The 20,391-nt window shown below is 32.4% G+C and overlaps 1 protein-coding gene across 1 annotated transcript; it reads right to left on the reverse strand.

Moving 5' to 3' along the window:
- Positions 1-12,427: 12,427 nt before the first annotated feature.
- Positions 12,428-19,994, reverse strand: LOC133178451 (uncharacterized). Its single transcript, XM_061313147.1, has 3 exons — positions 19,961-19,994; positions 18,476-18,694; positions 12,428-13,408 (listed from the first exon to the last, which is right to left on the reverse strand). Exons 1-3 carry the CDS (start codon positions 19,992-19,994, stop codon positions 13,185-13,187), a joined length of 477 nt encoding a protein of 158 aa, XP_061169131.1. The 3' UTR covers positions 12,428-13,184.
- Positions 19,995-20,391: the final 397 nt, after the last annotated feature.

The following is a 20,391-nucleotide window of genomic DNA, read 5'->3' on the forward strand; positions in this document are numbered from 1 at the left end:
TGTTTATACTTTGAAAGCAAAAAAGTTAAATTAAGGAAAGAAAAGAAAAACAAACAAAAACCGAGAAAGAGCGAAAATAACAACAAACAAACGTGTGCGTTAGTAAGATCTATTTGCATCACAACAGCTCGTGCTATAAATTATTAGGCCTTGTAAGGCGACATTGCTTGTACGAATATCTGAGAAAAATGTTCATTAATTTTATTTGATAAAGCATCACTAACAACAGGAGCGAGATTGTTGTTTTTATAGAAATAGAAGGAATATTATTATTTTTTCACTCCGTGAAACGAATAGCAAGATGTCCAACTGAATAAATTTTTGCAACAAGCGCCACCGTGGAAAAAATTCCACGAGGAAGGGTGACACGAAACAAAGAAATGATCGGGTTTTGGTGAAATGTCTGTTGAATATCATTAAATGACTGATAAAAAACTGGAAACTGTGGATTTCAATTTAAAGGATTACTAATACATGTACCTTATAAACTTTAGGCTTTTTGAGTTCAATCCTTACCGCTAAGGTTTTATGGTCAATTTTTATTTTATCGAAAGTATCGGAGGAAATCAGCCGCAATTGATGGGTTTCGTAGCATACCGTATACATGTATCACGCCCGATTGTATTTTTTCAGTCCCGTATTTCATGTATCACTATGGTTTGCATATTCATGATATTATGCCATTTTGCTTGAGAAAACTAGTCTAAGACAAAGCATTGATATTTTTAAAAAGTGCACATAAGGTAAGAAACTAAAAAAAAATTCAGATATGAAATTATATAGAATTACTCAATAATCAATTATTTCTAAAATTAATTCTCATTCATTATTTCATCTTCCTACTATGATAAAAATTTAAGAATAAAGATTAAAAAAAAATTAAAAAAAATTAATTGAAATCAATTATAAATTAATTTAAATATCAATGAATTATAATTTATATATTGGACTATCTTTAAAGAAATGTTTCATTACCGTCTCCCGACCGACTGGTTAAAAATGCCATGACGCAAAACTTTTTTAACATCAAGGAAACAATATTTTATTATTTTTCTTCATTCCTGATTTTTTTCATTCCCTCAACATGTATGTTGAATTTTTCTGAGAAAAAAAATTGAGTGTTCTACCTTCAACGTGATGCGCCGTTCAGGCCTTCGGGCCTTTGATTTTATAAAGTTTTCTCATCATAAATCAATGTAACCTCGGAATAAACATGTTCTTAATATGCCTTTGATTTCTTATATACGGAAAAATAGCATCTGCTCTGGGTTTCGACAAAATCCGTAAAGTTTACTTGATTGCTACATTTTTACACAACCTTGTATCAATTGGGAAAAAAAAGAATATTTTGTTAGATTGTGAGAGAGTTTATGTTTGATTTAATTTCTTTAATCAATTAAAAAAAACTTAGGCATTCTTATCTGAAAATTTAATAATTCGATATTCTCAATAATTCGAAAATTCGAGATGTGTGTTTTATAATGATACACATACAAAAATGCGTGACTGTCTTATATAACAATATCAATTAATGCCAAGCAGGCTCAGACGATGATAGTGTTCGGAATATTTTATCGAAATTAGCAAATAGCGGAGTTGTCGACAACTCAAATACACTGAAGGCAATATTGAATTATAATAAAATAATAGGATTATGCAAAACAACTATAATTTTATAATGATAACCTTATAACGGATATTTTCTGCACTTATCAGACTCTTGTGGAATTTGTAAGTCAGTCGAATTAAAAATAATCAATCAATTAAAAAGACAAGATATTCCTGTATCTTTACAAGACCCCTCAATAATTCGGTTAATGCAATTTCATTTTACTTGTGTCTACGGAATATATACATGTATTTGACTTCATAAAATTTCAGGAAGACATCAAAGGTGATAAAAGTTTTACATTAAGATGATCGAAGAGTATTTAATGCTAAGTTTTTCTGTTTTTCAATATTTTATAAAGTATCGACATATTTGCTACGTTTCATCTAAATATCCCTTGGAAACCTATGTGCGAATTGAACCAGATTGATTGCATAAGAGTGTAAACTTGCTAACACACGAATCACTACTTTGAATTTGCTATTAAATGTAATTTGACCAAGTTGTGCTGATGAACATAAATTTTTTTTAATTTAATTTCAATACGTTTCATTTCAACCTTTCTTCAAAACAAAACCAATGATTTCACTTAAGAGAAGTTTCCATTTAGGATTTTCCGCAAACAAAAAAAAAAATCCATTCTCATAATTAAAACAGAATATTTAGTACGTTTCCAGAATGTGTTGCATAGAAATCTTGAAAGTCAAATGAAAGTATAATTTTGAATACGAGAAGGTCAAAATATTGTGAAAATTTTATAATTTTGCTGATGATTTTTAAAAGTGTTATTTTTTTCTTTTGTTTCATGTGGTATGTGTTGTTGCACAATGTGAAAATTAAGAAAATCAAATAGGGACAAAATGGACTGAAAAACAGAGGTTTAAGTTTAGATTTAAGACTTATGAAAAGTTTGGATTAAAAGCATGTTTAAAGGAATGCGACAACCATCAATCTTGTCTTTCTGTTAATTTTCAAAGAGAGCAGCTGAAATGTGCATTAATTGTTTTTTTTTCCAGTGTAGCTAATTCTGTGTTTTTATTGGAGGAATCTCGTTTTGAACACATTGTTCTCAACAGAAAAGAAGATCTATTTTTTACAGAGGAAACGGTAAGAATCTTGTTTTCACAAAAATGAGGGAAAAGTTACACTGCTATATATAGTGACTGCTACTTAAGCAGGCTTGTCGCCAGGTTTCTGGAAAGGGAGGTACAGGGAAGGTCTGGGAGACATACCACTACTCTGAGCCAGATAACGTCAGAAATGAGTTCCGTTCTAGTACATTCTGGCACATTCTAGAAGTGATTTTTTTACATATTAAATAAACAAACTCTAGTAGCATTCCTTTATATAAATGAATTATTTCATTTCAAAATTGAGATATTTTCGAAAAGCGATTGCATCCAATTAACGCACTCACTTCCACGGCCTTGTTGAGCATCCCAAAAGAATCCCTTTGAAATACATGTGTGCAAAAAATGCAATATTTTAAACTCATAAAAATGCGTTTTGATCAATCTGTTTATAGAGCCAGTTTAAATGTTGTAGCACTTGTTCATTTTATGGATACAGTACGTTTGAAGAATACATGTACATATGTAGTAGGTAAAAATGCAAAGAGCTTTGGGATTTATTTTGACAAACAAATTGCTAGTAGATTTAATAGAGTTTATATCATGAAAAAAAAGTTCTTAATTTTTGCCATGAATTCATTCCTTCTGATTAGTTATAATGGAAAATACAATGAAAAATAATAAATTAGAGCTATTTAATGCACTTTTTTAAGGTATAAAATTTGAATCTCGCAATACTCATATTTCAAGCGTCATGGTCTGTGACGTCCGTGGAAGGTGTACATTGTAGTACAAAACTAGATTTAGGGGTGTTTTCATAAAAAAAATTTTGGCTTGCTCATATGTCGGGGTATGTGTCAAAACAATGCTCTAAAATTATTTTGAACATCATTGGTTTACTTAAAAGATGAAGGTAACGGACAATGATCAATCTCATAAGTCAGGTAAACAAAACGAATCGTGAACAAAAATCAAGGACCAATGGAAACACCAGAGGAGGGATCAGGTGCCTAGGAGGAGATAACATCCACAGTCGACCATTGAATCCCGTCAGAAACCCTATGTATTAATATGGTAGACAGAGTACTTCGTAGTCAATTTTAGTATAAAAACCATTAATGAACAAATGGTATGAAGCATGTCAGACAAAATTTGACCTAACGATAGGTTGTATTATAAACAAGGTCTTTAACGACCGTAGAATTTGCGAAAAGCTGATTTTAAACGTGTTGGGCTTTTATGTAGAATAAATAAATCATAAAGTGGGTATATCCTTCAATTTTTTTTTCTGAATTGCATCATCTGCATGCATAAAAGAATGTTGCAGTCCATGCTAAGTTTACACTCACATCTTTTGTGGCATAAAATTATCAAAATACCACAGGAAGAAAATTTATATGGATTTGTTGTATATTACAGCTGTACATTTATAAGAAGATAGAATAGTATTGTATGTAATTTTAATTTGTACGAAATATATTTACAATGAATTAAATATATGATCGTGAGTCGACGCATTCGCAGTCTTATGTGTATGCCTACATTGTGTAAACACCAGCCATCGCTACCTGCGATCGCTATAAAACACCTGATTTCTTTTTATTGCTTTAGATACATGAAATGGTAAAATCATTAAAAACCTTCAGCCTTCATAAAGTTTGCTATTTGTTCTTTTTTAGATTCGTTTCTCAATGAACAGATCCAATAAATATTTATTCATGGTTTGATTAATTAAAAAAAGGATAATTGTAAAGCATTGGAAGAAAAATCGTATAAATTGTAATCATTGAGTACCAAAAATAAATGTTAATATAGTAAAATATACAGTATTCTTCCTTGTATACTAAAGACTATTTTACAATAAGCTATCTCCATAGCAACAGCAAACTTTCCTTAGCAACGAAGCATTGAAAGTTATTTTTAGCACATATTCATATTCATAAGTTTTTAAAAGATTATCTGATTATTATAGTTGAATTGCTTATGTCAGAATTGACATTGTCAAACTGGTTTTTGAAAAGTATTTTTGAATTAATTCATCCATAGCAACAGAACTTGTCCACAGAGCAACAAATATATTCTATAAAGAATCAGTATGTAGCAATTCCTCAACAAAAATCTGTGTCTTTAAAGGATGTTTACGAGGCAAAAACATTCTACTTATGGGAATGAAAAATTACTTACTTGATTTATGACTGTGATATTTTTTTCACTTTCAAATGGTAAAATAATGAGTTACTTTTCATGCTAGTGGCTTATTGAGACTCGAGAGTCTTAAAATTTCTTGCAAATTCTTGAAAATTTTACATCATAACCAATATTTGCATCGAAAACTGGATAGTCTTATTTCTGACAAGTTTTTAAAAAATGCAGTAATCTCGTTCAAAAAAAATTATTGACTTTTGATGAGGTCTACTTTTGACAACGCAGACCTGGTGAGGTATTGGTTGACCGAAGCCGAAGGCTGAGGTTAATCAGTTCCTGACAAAGTCATTATGGGCACGAGTATGCCGAATTACAAAGTCAATAAAAAATGTATAAATTGTAATCATTGAGTACCAAAAACAAATTTTAAAAGACTAAAATATACAATATTCTTCTGTGTAAACTAATGGCTATTTTAAAAAATTTTCCATCTCCCATGGCAACAGAAAATGTTCCTTAGCAACAAGGCAAGGAAAGTAATATTTAACACAAACATGTATTCATGAAAGTTTTTAAAAATATTTATATTACATTTTTGCTGTAAAACTGAATTTGCGCAGTCCGACTGGCTACTCTCCTTTTTTGTTGAATCTTCCTATGCTATTAAAATTATAACAAATATCCAAATATCCCACATAAACAAAATTTGGGCCGGTGGGGGGGGGGGGGGGGTGTTATACAGAAATCCCTTTACTGTGTGTCCTTCCATCCATGCAATCTTCTTGCTATAACTTGAAGACCACTGGAAGCTCATACTTTGTACAGAGATTGTTTATGACCCAAGAAGGTGTCATGCCCTGACACAAGAAGGTCATGTCAGCATGTTCAAGGTCACTTCCAAAAAAAAATGTATAAAAGTTGTTGTCCGGTCCAAAACCTTGTAACGGAGAATCATTGGTTGCTCATACTTAGTACAGTAATAACCTTGTTGACCTAAGTGTGTTAAGACCTTGACCCAAGCTCATTTTGGTTAGTTCAAGGTCATTTGCTGAAAAATTTTGTAAGTTTTGTCTGGGCGATAAGTGATTTTGTAACGGCGAATCTCTGGAAGCTCATACATAGAATAAAATTTGCTGATGATCCAAGAGTGTTTGTCGACCTTGACCCAAGGTCATTCCGGCAAGTACGTATTCACTGGCAGAAAAACTATGTAATGGAGAATTAATGGAAGCTTATATTGGGTAAAAAGATTGCTTTTGACCTAAAGTAAAGCCGACCTGAACCCAAACCCATTTTGGCGCGCAAGTTCAAGGTCACTTACAGAAAAGTATAAAATTCTGGTCTGTCCTTTCACTTTGTATTTGAAAATTACTATAGGCTAATACATTGTAGAGAGAATGCTTTTGACCCGTGGGTAAGTCATGACCTTGACCCATGTTGGTTTTGGCAAGTTCAAGGTCACTGAAGAAAAATATCAAATGTTTGAACTCCAACTTTGTAATGGAGATTCACTTGTAGCTTTACTTGAAACAGAGCATGCTTATGATCCGAGGGTGTGTCCTGATATTGAATAAAGATCATTCCTGCAAGTTCAAGATCACTGGCTGAAAAGTAAAAAAAAAATCTTTTCTGGGTTATTTTTCTTTAACCTTTGACTTTTGACGTTGTGACCTCAAAATCAACATTGATCATCCTTTTTCTAGCGGGAACCAATTTGAAGTTTTGCATGCTAAGGATTTTTAGTTAACCTGAGCGAAGGTTCAAGTGAGCTTTTCTGATCGAAATTTGTCCGTTGTCTGTCGTCGTTGTCATTGTCGTTGTTGTCATTGTAAACTCTTCACATTTTCATCTTTTTCTCAAGAACCACTGGGCCAATTTCAACCAAACTAGCCAAAAGTATCCTTGGGTAAAGTGAATTGAAGTTTGTTCGGAAGAAGGGACATGCCTTCTTGCAGGGGGATATTATTATGATTTCGTGAAAAATTAATGGCATCATTTAAAAATCTTCTTCTCAAGAACCACTGTGCTTGAAAATATAAAACTTATGTGAAAGCATCCTCAGGTAGTGTAGATTCAAGTTTGTTCAAATCATGACTCCTGGGGTAGGGTGTGGCCAAAATGGGTGATCAAAGTTTTACATAGGAATACATAAGAAAAATCTTCTTCTCAAGAACAGCAAAGTCATGACTAGTCATATTTATGTGGAAGCATCCTCAGGTAGTGTAGATTGAAGTTTATTCAAATCATGACCCCGGGGATAGGGTAGGGCCACGATGGGCGATCAAAGTTTCACATATGAGGACAAAGGGGACATCTTTTAAATTCTTCACAAGAACAACAAAGCCATGTTTGGTCATAATAATATAAAAGCATCCTCAGGTAATGTAGATTTAATTTTTTTCAAATCATGACCACCCAGTAGAATAGAGGTGCCATAACAGGGGATCATAGTTATATAAAGGATATAATCAATAAAAAATTACTATGAATGGCATTCAATTCAAAGATAGATTGCATTTGCTGACAAGGTCATTGTATGGACCATAGAACTTGCGAAATGATGAATTTAAACAAGGCTGTTGATATTCTTATTTCATCAACTTCAACTTGTTTGTCAGTAGCTTGCTTCCTTTTAGAAATTGTTCGTACTTAGAGCGTCTCTTGCGTATGGAACCAACTGGGAGATTTCAGTATATTTCTCTTTCTTTTTCATTAAGCTCGTTATATCAAAATGATTTTTTAGTTATTACATGTAAATATTCCGTCATAACTATGCTAGTTAATAATAAAATCGAGAGTTAGTTATCTCGTAATAATTTAATTCTGGTTGTAACACGTCATTTGATAAATAAAAGATTTAGTTTATACCGTATAACATATGTTTCCTACGTCACAATGACTTACGCCAAAAACGAATTATTTCGCTTGAAGTTGCTTTTAAAATATGCTTAATTTGAAGGCATTTTAAGGAAAATTGCCTTATTGTCTTATAATGATGGAAATATAAATTATAAGAAATGAATTTAACAGCTACCCAAGTTATACTGGTATAACCTTGGTTGGAACAGTTTACGCTTGTTATGAACCACTTCGCGGTTTATAAAGCGGAAACTGTCCCAACCAAGGTTATACCGTACAGTATAACTGGAGTAGCTATTAAATTTATTCCTTAAATAATTATTTAGTTACCCCAATAAAATGAATTTCCTATCTTGATTTTATAACGAGTTAGTATCATATAATAATATTTTTTTGATCTCTTTCTCCAGGAGTTAGTAGTCTCGTCACAACGAGTTTGTTATCTTGTTAAAATGTTTCAACGAGTTAGTCATCTTTTTATGATAATTAATCAGCTATCTTGTTCACGAGTTACTATCTCATTATAACATATTACATATGTAGTTATCTCATCAAAATAAGAAGTCTTTTTTATGCCCCCGTATAGAAGATTCGGGGGTATATAGTTTTTGCCCTGTCCGTCCGTCTGTTTGTTTGTCTGCATGTCCGCAAAAATATTAACCTTGCCCATAATTTTTGATTGGTTGGAGCTATGGCTTTCATATTTCCTGTGTGTATTCCTTGTGACAAGACCTTTCTTTGAGTACCACCATATTTGACCTTTTGACCTTGACCTTGGAGTTTGACTCAGTTTTGCAAAATTTTACCAAACTTTAACATTGGCCATAACTTTTGAACAATTGGTGCTAGGGCTTTCATACTTCACATGTGTAATCCTTGTGACAAGACCTTCATTTGGATACCAACAACTTTGACCTTTTAACCTTGACCTAGGAGTTTGACCTACTTTTGAAAAATTTTAACCTTGGCCATAACTTTTGACGGTTGGTGCTAGGGCTTCCATATTTCACATATGTAATCCTTGTGACAAGACCTTTCTTAAGATACCGGGCTGATTTGTTGATCAATGCATTCTTTAAGAAAACAAGATGTGTTTGTTAAACACTGATGCCCCCGTATGGCAACTTATAGCGAAGGTTAAACTTTCTCAAATGCAAATCAAATATGTTGGTACCCAACTGAAGGTCTTGTCCAAATGGATTTTACCTGTGAAATATTAAAGCCCTAGCAGCAATCAGTGAAAAGATATGGAAAGATTAAAGTTTTTTCAAACGAAAGTCAAACGTCAAGGTCAAGGTCAAATGGTCATAATTAATGGTGCCCAAGGAGAGGCTTTCTTACAAGAAATTCAAATGTCATATTTGAAAGCCCTAGTACCAAACATTCAAAAGATATGGCTAAGGTTGAAGATTTTCAAAAGTAAGTCAAACTCCAAGGTCAAAGGGTCAATGTTGTTGGTATCCAAAGTTACGTCTTGTCACAAAGATTACAGATGTGATATATGAAAGCCCTGGATTCAACTGTGCAAAAGTTATAGCAAAGGTTAAAGTTTTTCAAAAGTAGGTCAAACTCCTAGGTCAAGGTCAACGGGTCAAAGTTGTTGGTATCCAAAGGAAGGAATTATCACAAGGATTACATATGTGAAGTACGAAAGCCCTCACACCAACCATTCAAAAGTTATGGCCAAGGTTAACGTTTGGTAAAATTTTGTAAATCTGGGTTAAACTCCGAGGTCAAAAAGTCAAATATGATGGTACCTAAAGAAAGGTCTTGTCACAATAAGACACATGTGAAATATGAAAGCCAACCAATCAAAAGTTATAAGCAATGTTAAAGTTTTTGCAGACAAACAGACAGACAGACGGACGGATGGGGCAAAAATTATATACCCCCGAATCTTCGATACGGGTGCATAAAAATAATTTCTTAAACTTTAACAAACGATATGAAACCTGTTTTTCTAAACATAGAAAACCGTATAATTATCTCTGTTCAAAATTCAAGATATCAATAAGATGTAATGTTATGAAGGTCATAGGATACCCATAATCGGATGAAAATGCATGAGTAAACATTTATTACATTTTAAACAGTGAAGTACTGTGATTTATTTATTAAATAAAAGTGATATTCTCTTACAGTATATAAAAGTATACCGAAATGATATTCTCTCACAGTGTGAAAGGATATCAATATAAGGTACATGTAATATAATTTCTGGCCTGTAATAACATAGAGATAGTAACTAAACCATCTTGATATAGACTAAAAACTGCCATTTTCTTCCCACATATGTTGCTAAAATCCATGATATAATGTTTTCAATGCTATGACGTCTCAACTGCTCAGCCATGACGTCACAGCCTATGACACTGCGGTAAGAAAAAACAGAGGCAAAAGGAAAATCAATGAAAAATATAATAAACAGAAAATTCAATGTTTTGTAATTGGATTTGGAATTTATTTCACTCATGAGACAGGATTTTTTTAAAAAAATATTTTCACTCGTGCTTCGCACTCGTGAAAATATCAAAAACTCCTGTCCCACTCTTAAAATAACTTCCATATCCAATTACAAAACATTGAATATCCTATATTGACATCATAGCTTCTTGTATTTCATTGTATATTTTATTCTCGAAAAATGCAATATTTTGTTTAGGTTTAGGTTTTTTTTTTTTTTTATTTAATTTCAGTGTAATATTAAAGAATACATTTGGGGAGAATGCAAAAATAAGGCTGATTTATTATGAAAAGTGAAAGAAAAAATATTTGTTTTAGCAATAATAAAGACTGTGCAAACAATTTCACAATGCCATCCTTTTTAATTCTAAATAGCAACGAGATGATCAATCTGCACTTTCACAAAAATTAAAATTTACGCAATATCGTTTCTCGATTTCCATTTTATGAGTCTTGTACGGTTGTATGATTCTACAGAATATAATATATAAGGAAATACATATCCCCTTGTGAAGTACAGAGTTTTCCGGGTGATAACTGAAACATGAGACTCCCACTCTGCATTTTTTTTCTCGTTAGTTAGGGTTTAGGAGTTTCCAATCATTTTTTTTTTTTAATTTCTTTTTCAAATTTTGCAAATATTTCTAGGAATTAGAATATCTATATATACAATCTCTTGGGGATCTCATATCCATAATGAGTAAATAAAAATTAAAGTGTGTAAACACTTTTAATACGTTTTTATGAGTTTCTAGCCAACATAGTTTTATCATGTAGAGGAATAATTTACATTGGGATCGATTCTGGGATTGTTGCTATAAAACGGCACGCAAAACATCATAGAAATGGAAATTGAATTTTTAAAAATCTTTTCTCAATGTTATTTGCTTTGCAGGTAAATAAATCAAGAACCAGTATTCTTTACATAATAGGTCACATCTAATCAAAGTTTATCAATACAATATGACATTTTTTTTCTTTTTTCTAAGAACAAGCATGTACTTGTATGCGGTGGCCAATAATATATCTACTAATCAGACTTAACAGTTAAAGTATCTAGAATGTATAAGCAACATGTAATTTGTGGTCGACAAAATGATTACAGACATAACAGATTAAGGAAAGAACAGAAAGACATGCTTTTTCAGATACAGGTTTGTTGATGCATTTTAGAGATATATGTTACTTAAAATGAAGTGGCACATAAGTAGTACATGAAGTAATCCGAAATTGAGGTGGTCGAAAAGAGATATACTAGGATGATCCTTAAGAAAGTGATATTTGTTGTTTTGTTATTTATCAGTTTTTAGTTATTGCAATTGAATATTATGAATAAAGCTAATTTATTCGTATCGTACTGTTGGCGAGAAAGTGCAAAGACAATTTTATCTTATGTCTTTGGAAATAAATATTACATTTAAATAAATATTCAAAGCAATATTCTTTATTTTTAATCCATAATCTTTTTTCTATTTTTTACTCGTGTTACGACAGTACAGTCACTGCGTTGCATATTAAGTTACTTACTCGTTTGTTTTAAAACTTTGTTGTGTATGTAGTCACGGCGGAAATTTCTTTACAATTCAACAAATCGTGATTGTTTTATAATCAGAAATTAAATTAATATATATCAAACAAAATAAAACAATCATTCTAAAAATATGTCATATGCAATACTGGTCCCAGATGTAAACTATTTGTCTTTTAAATTCAAAAATAAAATCATCGAAACAGAACAAAATGTAGACTTGAACTGTAACTTATCAAAATAGACTTATTGACAAACGCAGGGACAGGCAGACGAGGAGAAAACCTTCAGTCCCTCCGGTTCAGTAGGGGACTAATAAGGAATGGTATTAACAGTTCATTTCATATTTAAAAGATAAACAGTCAATATGAATGATCACAACATTAGTAAGGTAATAAATATAATACATAACTGTTATGCATTCTGATGTTAGGCGGGCTCACCAAATCCAGTTTTAATTTCTTCAAATTGACTGAAACATATACAATGTATATGGAGATGAGTTATGCCATTTATTAAAACTACTTTATGAATATAAACAATTGACATAAAAGAATTGAATCTGTACATGTAAGTAAAGTAAAATATGATCATGTCTGACCCCCAAAAAGTGACTCGAAAAAAGTACCTATCGAACGAGAAAATCAGAATATCATAAGAATAATTCAGCAACAAGATTTAACAAAATAGACTATTGCATAAGAAATAATCTTCATATGATGCTTTAACAAAAAGGCAATTAGGATCCATGGATTGGTGGTGATTCTTAAAACCAAACGTGCTTTATTTTAATTGTGTTCAGCGTGCAAATATCAAAAGTATTCCTGGATTATTAAATTGACCACGTGACGCTATCCCAGTACACAACATAATGGCAAATAAAACCATACTAGTTAAGAAACCATTACATAATTCCTACAAAAATATGTATATATGCGTAAATACAAAAATACAATTACAGGCTCTAAATGTACATTACATATAAGATATACCTTTATAAGAAAAATCTAGCAAATTGATGGCACATCAAAACGAAATGGGCCATAAGACTTTTTATTTGTAAATCGCATCCGTATTATGCCATCTAAGGTGAGCCTTTACACAAAGTACTTAAGTAATTAAGATACGTCAGAAATTCTGTATGGCAACAGTTAAACACTGGAGTAACAATATGAAGCTTGAAAGTAATGAAAAAATATCACTAAGCTAACACGTCTATTCTACAAGTCTAATTATTTATATTTCATACACGCCGCTAGGCACTAGACTGTCAGTAATGCAATAACAACTAATGACAATTAACAATTATATCATTGTAAAAGCCATAATTTATATCAAACTATTCTCGTATGAGCAAGCAAGCTCAGTCAAGGAATGGCTACAAGTGATACCCTACAGCAATTATCAACAGACCTCTCAACGAATGACATTTACCATATCGAAAACATTTAAAATTACATAATTTTGAAGAGCGTTTAGCAGCAATTACCCTTGAATCAAAACTTGTTCTTTACACAACTGCTGCAAAGACTTCTATTTCACATAAGACAATCAGGCATTGATTATTTTTTGATTTCAGTTGCAGTTGGATATAACGCCCAAGAAGACAGTCTATGCAGACGATGGTTTCATTTTGTAGCTGTGACCCTTCTCCACATGACGTCATCTCGTTCCACGTTGCTGTTGCTCCTACTCTGACCTCATATGTATCACATGATTCACCCCAAGACCATCCTATAAAAAATTAATTTACAGTATTGGAATAAAAATGTGCTTTCTTCCACGTTGAGGAAAGGATTGATTGATTGTATGTTGTTTTACGTCCCATTCGAGAATTTTTCACTCATATAGAGACGTCACCATATACCGGTGAAGGTCTTCAAATTTTGACCTTTACTCGGCACTCAGGGCCATTGAGCAGTGAGGGATCTTTATCGTGCCAACGCACGCCGTGACACGGGGCCTCGGTTTTTTAGGTCTCACCCGAAGGACCCGCAACTTTCACTTCAAAGTGCCGAGCGCATGGTGAAGGAACAGTTGCTATCCATTTTTTATCGACTTGGGTCAGTCGCAGCCGAGATTCGAACTCACGACCTCCCCATCACGGAGCGAGCGCTCTACCAACTGAACTGCCGTGAACGGTCGTTGAAGAAAAGAACATTGGCCATAATTCCCGCAACTCAACGAATTTCGGGTTACAGGAACGTAGTAACAAAAGAGTGCAAGATGCAAGTTTATATATGGAAAAAGAATTATAATGCAAAATATGTGTTAGTAGATCAATATCAAGCTAAACCTACTTAGAAGAACTAATGTAACTGAACATATCTCAGTCATCTGTCGTTCACGTATCACACCCTATCAAGTAAACAGTAAAGATATTCGGCTATTCTTGAGAACTGCTCGTCACAAATCAAATTGTAAAAAAAAAAAATGACAGTTTTGCTGGCCTTGTGTCATTACAGTTGCTATTTAACTTACTTTTCAAGAATTAAGAATAGAATACAGCTTTTACGACGATGTATTTATGTCTTGTATATCTTATCAAACATCATATAAGAGAATTCCTTTTTGTTCCTTTTGGTATATGTTTTATCCTTTTCAAGGAGGACATGATACAGCATTTTACAAAAAACTGGAGCTGCATGACTGAAAACGTAAAAAAATAATTTCTGGTTAATTTATTTAATTTAAAGTACATGTACATTGTATATACTTACTTCAGTTTCGTATCAGTATCCTTAGGTAAATAAAATAATTTAGTTCCGTTGTATAAAAAAAAGCAGCATGCTTAGTATTTTATTTTTTAGTTAAAGCTGAACATAAAGAGAAGACATTTATCCTTTCCGCCATTTTAGATTTCTTAGGACTGTCGATCTCAAGCTGCTATATAAGCCTCGGCTTTGTACAGAGTTCATTGCATTTTGCTTCGAGGACCTACACGTGAAGGATATCTCCTTCATTGTCATTGTGTTAAACTTGGGTGCGACAAAAAGGCCTTTTGTTTGCTTCTGCCAAAAAAAGTTTTCAAATATATTCGATATCAATTGCACAGGTCAATGTAAAATAATATAATAAACACAAATTCAATGAAATAAAACGTAAACAGAAAAAGACAATGTAAGACATACATATACTACTCGCAGCAAGGTAAATGCAATCAGATGTAACGAGTTTGAAGGTTTATACACCCCAGTGTTGATACAATAGACGGGAGATTTAATATGGCGTGTGCATATTTACGAGTCCTGTTCAGCTTTAAGGGCAGATAATACAAACAAACTTTTTTATCAAAAATCTTGCAAATGGCAAATTGAGTCATGTTCATATAATTAGAATGAATAATTTTACCGCACAGATTTTAATCTTTCATTCGAAGTTTAACAATTATGGGATTTGAAGTGACGAAATCTTGTATAGATTAATAAGGATGACTGCAGAAAGATAGAATTTTGAACATCAATGAAAGTTCAAAATTCTTAACAATTTAGAAAGGGGGAGTTTAGATAAGGCCGTTTTTCGGCCCCTCACGAAATTTTATGAAATTTTGATATTTTGTAGGAAGACTCCTTATCTTCCTAAAAATATGACAATAATTTATGTTACGCATTTTCCGGTCACGTGATAATTGAAAATTCGAGTATACTCCCTTTCGTATATTTTTGGAGTAGACATTTTTATAGAGGGAAAATGGATTTTTTTAACCATCAAAATCGTAAATGAAATAGGATTAATATGAATAAAGACATAAATTAACCAATTTCAACATTTTTTTTATACGGAAAATGGTAATTCTCTTATGCGAATGTTTTTTTAAGGTGCGATATTCTTCTAATGTGTTAAATGTTACTTTTCTTTAAAGGAGGATGAATTTAACATATAAAACGTAAACATATATAGAAACTTTTAACATCATAATTAATCGACAGTTTATACATAAACTTTATAATCAATATTTAACATTTTCCCATACGAAAAATGCAAATAAAAGATATGTAGACATGAGATAGGTAAATGTAAAAACGTCATATACAGGTATATGCGATACATTTTCATCAATGAGGTTATACAACTACATGTTTTATGAAAATATACCTTTATATTATAAAATTGAAATTAAATAAAATCTTTTGAAATAAAAAGATTAAACAATGAATGCAACTTTAAATACATACACAAATAAATTTTAGTTTATTTAAAAGCATCATATTGCTACGTAAGCTGGTACATTTTAGGTGAAAGGTAAGAAATATTTTATCTGGCGGCCGCCACATAATTATATGGCAGCCGCTAGAAAAATATATCTGGCGGCTGCCAAATAGTTTTCTTGCGGCCGCAACATAAATAACTGGCGGCGACCAGAAACTTATCTGGCGACCGCCACATAAATAACTAGAAGCCGACAAATAAGTTTCTTGTGGTGTAGACATATAATCTAATAAAAAAATAATAAATTTAAAGTTATGAGGTGAAGACCTTATGAAGTGAATTTTTGTATAAAGTGTAGATTTGATCTTTGCTAAAAAGGCTTGAAACTCCCAGATTTGACTAAGTTGTTGATGTCGTTAGAGGCAGAGATTTTAAGCACCGCCTTCAAAAATACTTGCTCTGTGTACCTCTGTCAATCAAGAACATTAAGGTATATCACTGGGTGCTACAACTTGATTGGCAAAAACACTACAATTTTATCTGGCGGTCGCTAGATATTTCAATGGCAGGCGCTAAAAACTTATCTGGCGACCGTCAGATAATACATTTTTTACCTAGCACCTACCGGCTTCAGTATATTGCAATGTATTTGATAATTATGAAATGATTATATAATGATTATGAAACTTAGAAGTATTTGCCCGCATAGATCAGAATTATATGTTTTCAGCATAACTGAGAGAATCCCAGCCAGGACTAATTTCCTCTCGCTTCCAAACTCTCCATAGATACTTAAGTTGCTTCACATTGATTTAGAGAGTTTTAGAATTCGTTATTTATGATTTGCTATACCAGAGCGCAGTTCAAAATACATGTGTAAACGCCAAAGATATGTGTTTAATCCTTAATCAGGCAGACATATGCGCCTAGACACCCAGACTTAAAACAACCCACGTTCCCTATATCAACCACACGGAAATATATGGGCACTTCTCTAGCATGTTGGAGCATGGATTTCTATTTACAAGGAAATACATATTTGTTCAGTCAGTCGTAAAATGTAAGAAAGATCCAGCATCTGAACCATGCCTGGTAGTGAGCAATCCAAGATGCATCATCAGTGCAAGTTTGGTCACGATAGGGCTTATAGTTATGAAGACCGATACCCGCTTCAAAATCTTTAACCTGCTCACTCATTTAGGAAATGTAGGTCATATCCAGCATCTGAAGCAATCTAGTACTGTACATCCGAAGATGCATCAGGAAGCAAGTCTGATCAACAAGTGCTTACAGCTGCTCTCTCCGAAAAGTTAAACCTGCTTTCAAAACATTTACCTGGACATTCTTTAGCTGAAAATCCAGCATCTGAAACCTGACTGGTGACAAGGAAACACGCTGGATCAGGTGACTCTGATTAATATCTATTAGGGCATACATATATTTGGAAAAAAAATCTTCTTCAAAAACTTTAACCTGGAACACGGATGCCGACGGAATTACAAAAGCTCCCCCAACTTCGAGGAGGTGAGCTAAAAATGTGACGTTAACGTTATACGTTGGCGACAAAAGAGTATCAAAATGAAGATAGGATACGATAATGTTTTCTACTGTTAAAATAATCGAGAATCTTCTTTGATTTAAACAAATATGCTACTTCTGGCTTGGTATTTTAATACAGAGTCAGATCAAGAAACCAGGAGGTTCTAATTTTAGATATGCAAATTTTATGCAATTTTCAATTTTTTGATATGAAGTGCACACGCGACACTCATTATATTTCAAGAAATTAGTGTGCAGAGTATATCTAATTACTGAACAAATTTAGGTGAGTGTCCCTCATGCACTTCATATTCTAAACATCGATTTATAAATGCCACCCTCTTACATTTTCCCATAAGCCTAATGTTAACGGATTTGAGGGTACATCTAAGTACGTATCAGCTACGGTGTGAATTCATCTCATATTAGCTTTTGAAATAAAAATAACAAAAGTTAACATATTTATCTTGAATTCTAAACTAGTTTTGAAAAAAAGAAATTGAAATTTATTTTTATGAAAAGAAGTGGGCCGCTGAGCGGCCTTATCGAAACTCCCCCTTTATTATTCGCATCATTTGCAACGAAAATAAGTCAAAAAAGGTATACCAATCCGGGCATCTATTTTTTGTTTGTATCATCTGTCCTTCAGCAGATTGTTATCAGCGTACGTACCTCAGTGCCATATTAAGTAAGTCACTTCTTTGTAAATGAAAGGAATATGTGATATGCTTTTAAATATTACAATCTGATTATGTTGGTTCAGTTTTAGCGTAATAGGCAGTTGTGTTATCTAAACATAATTACGTGTTGCTGACAACAAACCCAATTTAAATTGATGCCAATTTCTATTAATAGAGTGACTTAAATAAAATCAAAGCTTTGTAGATTCGAGATACCTTGATCAAGACCTTCAGACATTACTTATTTCAGCAAACATGTCGATACATGTACAGCAAAGTGGCTGACAAGAATACAAAATGGGTAGAAAATACATATTAAAACTGATCCTAAAATAAGATTGCATGGTATGTGTATTTCTCTGGGATTTTAATTTCTATTATATTAACTGTTTCAAATTACGATGAATCTTAAATATGTTATTAAATATCCTACCGTGGAAAACCAGTACATGATCAATCTGATAGATATTGTTTAGATCTATTCTCATCCATGGTTGACTTTGTTGCTTTGTTGCGGCACAGTATGGACGTATTGCTCTTCGCTCGCCATCAGTTAATCTCACTGGACTGTGATACACTGCGTAATCTGCATACACCGAACTGGAGGTAGCAAATTTGTTCTCTGCGATATTTTTAAAAGTTGATCGGACACCTTTTTTAGGAGAAACAAAGATATATATTGAGAGAGAGAGAGAGAGAGAGAGAGAGAGAGAGAAACTGATCCTTAGGCAGTTGACCTGATTTTAACCACACTTCCTTATATATTATAGAATTCGAATGCCGAGTACGTACTGTTTTACAATCGTTGGTTGCTTTTTTAACGACATCGAAAAATTGTAAATAATGTATAGTATACAAACCTAACGTTATAAACACATTTATTAAATTTAACTTTATTCTTTATCATTATATTTTTTCTTTCAAAATCCTATATCAGAATACTGCGTAAACTAAAGATTTTCAACTCAAATTGATCTGCCCAACCATCGATTTAATTTTTTTTTTTCAAATTGTTCATAAATTTAAATACATATGTATATTTTTCTTTTTTAACAAAGTATTTCTGAATTTTAATCTCCAGGTTCAATGCTAAGTGCAGTATTAATAACAGTTACGCACGAGGGTTGTTCTGAAATTATTGAGACATTTAAGGATATCCGCTCCTCAAAAAGGAAGGATAGCTCTAGAAATTGTCATTTAATTAAAAATGACTCGATATTAAGCTTGAAATTCAAATCTGTTTGTGCAACAGTTTTCATTTCATGCAACTCAATATGATTCAGGGTTCTTTGAAGTCTAAACAAGATGTGTTTGTGAATCACTGATGCCCCCGTATGGCAGCTTATAACGAAGGTTAAACTTTCTCAAATGCAAATCAGATATGTTGGTACCCGAAGTAAGGTCTTGTCTTGAAGAATATAACCGTGAAATCTGAAAGCCCTAGCAGCAACCACTGAAAAGATATGGAAAAGGTTGAAGTTTTCAAAAGTGAGTCAAACATCAAGGTCATGGTCAAATGGTCAAAATTAATGGTGTCCAAGGAAAGGTATTCTCACAAGAAATATACATATGAAATATGAAAGCCCTAGAGGTCAAATGGAACTTACAACTGACTTTCATTATCTGATTTCGTGACTGCTCCGATTAACCCTACCATCGACTCACTGATACATCATAGAAAAGAAAAAAAAAATAAGATAGTTTTGATTTATTTCTTGCTTTTATTTATTGTCTGTGTTTGTTAAACGTATATGCAAATTTTCACCTAAAGACGTTCATTAGAAAGGAGAATAAATACAATGTCTCAAAAAAATTTCCGAACAGCCCTCGTACATAATTTCATAAAGACAATGCTACAGAATTTCCCAATTTAAACACCATATCAATGACAATCAAAATTGTAATTTCATAATCTCACCTTCTGTCAAACACACTTTATCTCCTGATCGCATTGTTACTTGTTCGCATATTATTTCATTACATTTTCCTGGCAAAGTTTTCTGCAATAAGCGAAACATATGAATAACGTTTTTAGCATTGATTTATTATTTTCTGTTCAAGAAAAATACATAACCATTAAGTGTTCATATATATATATATATATATATATATATATATATATATATATATATATATATATATATATATATATATATATATATATATATATATATATATATATATATATATATAAATGGCCAACGACAATTTCTATTATTCAGGTCGTTGGTCATTTTTAGTGCTTTATAAAAATTTCCATCCTTGACCTTGTATCTATTTAGTAGATCCGACACTTAGGATATACAGTTTTGTTGGTTTTTTAGTGCTCTCTCTCTCTCTCTCTCTCTC

This window comes from Saccostrea echinata, unplaced genomic scaffold (assembly GCF_033153115.1).
Source record: "Saccostrea echinata isolate AGI-Se365-2 ecotype Australia unplaced genomic scaffold, CSIRO_AGI_Sech_v1 ptg000003l, whole genome shotgun sequence".
NCBI lineage: Eukaryota > Metazoa > Mollusca > Bivalvia > Ostreida > Ostreidae > Saccostrea > Saccostrea echinata.

What these genes read in the sequence shown, in the direction of transcription:
- LOC133178451 (XM_061313147.1), bottom strand. Translation starts at nt 19,994, where the DNA reads ATGCGATCAGGAGATAAAGTGTGTTTGACAGAAG. An exon ending in TAAAGTGTGTTTGACAGAAG is followed by an intron (nt 18,695 to 19,960) that starts GTGAGATTATGA and finishes CTCCTAAAAAAG; the next exon opens with GTGTCCGATCAACTTTTAAA. An exon ending in TCATGTACTGGTTTTCCACG is followed by an intron (nt 13,409 to 18,475) that starts GTAGGATATTTA and finishes AATTTTTTATAG; the next exon opens with GATGGTCTTGGGGTGAATCA.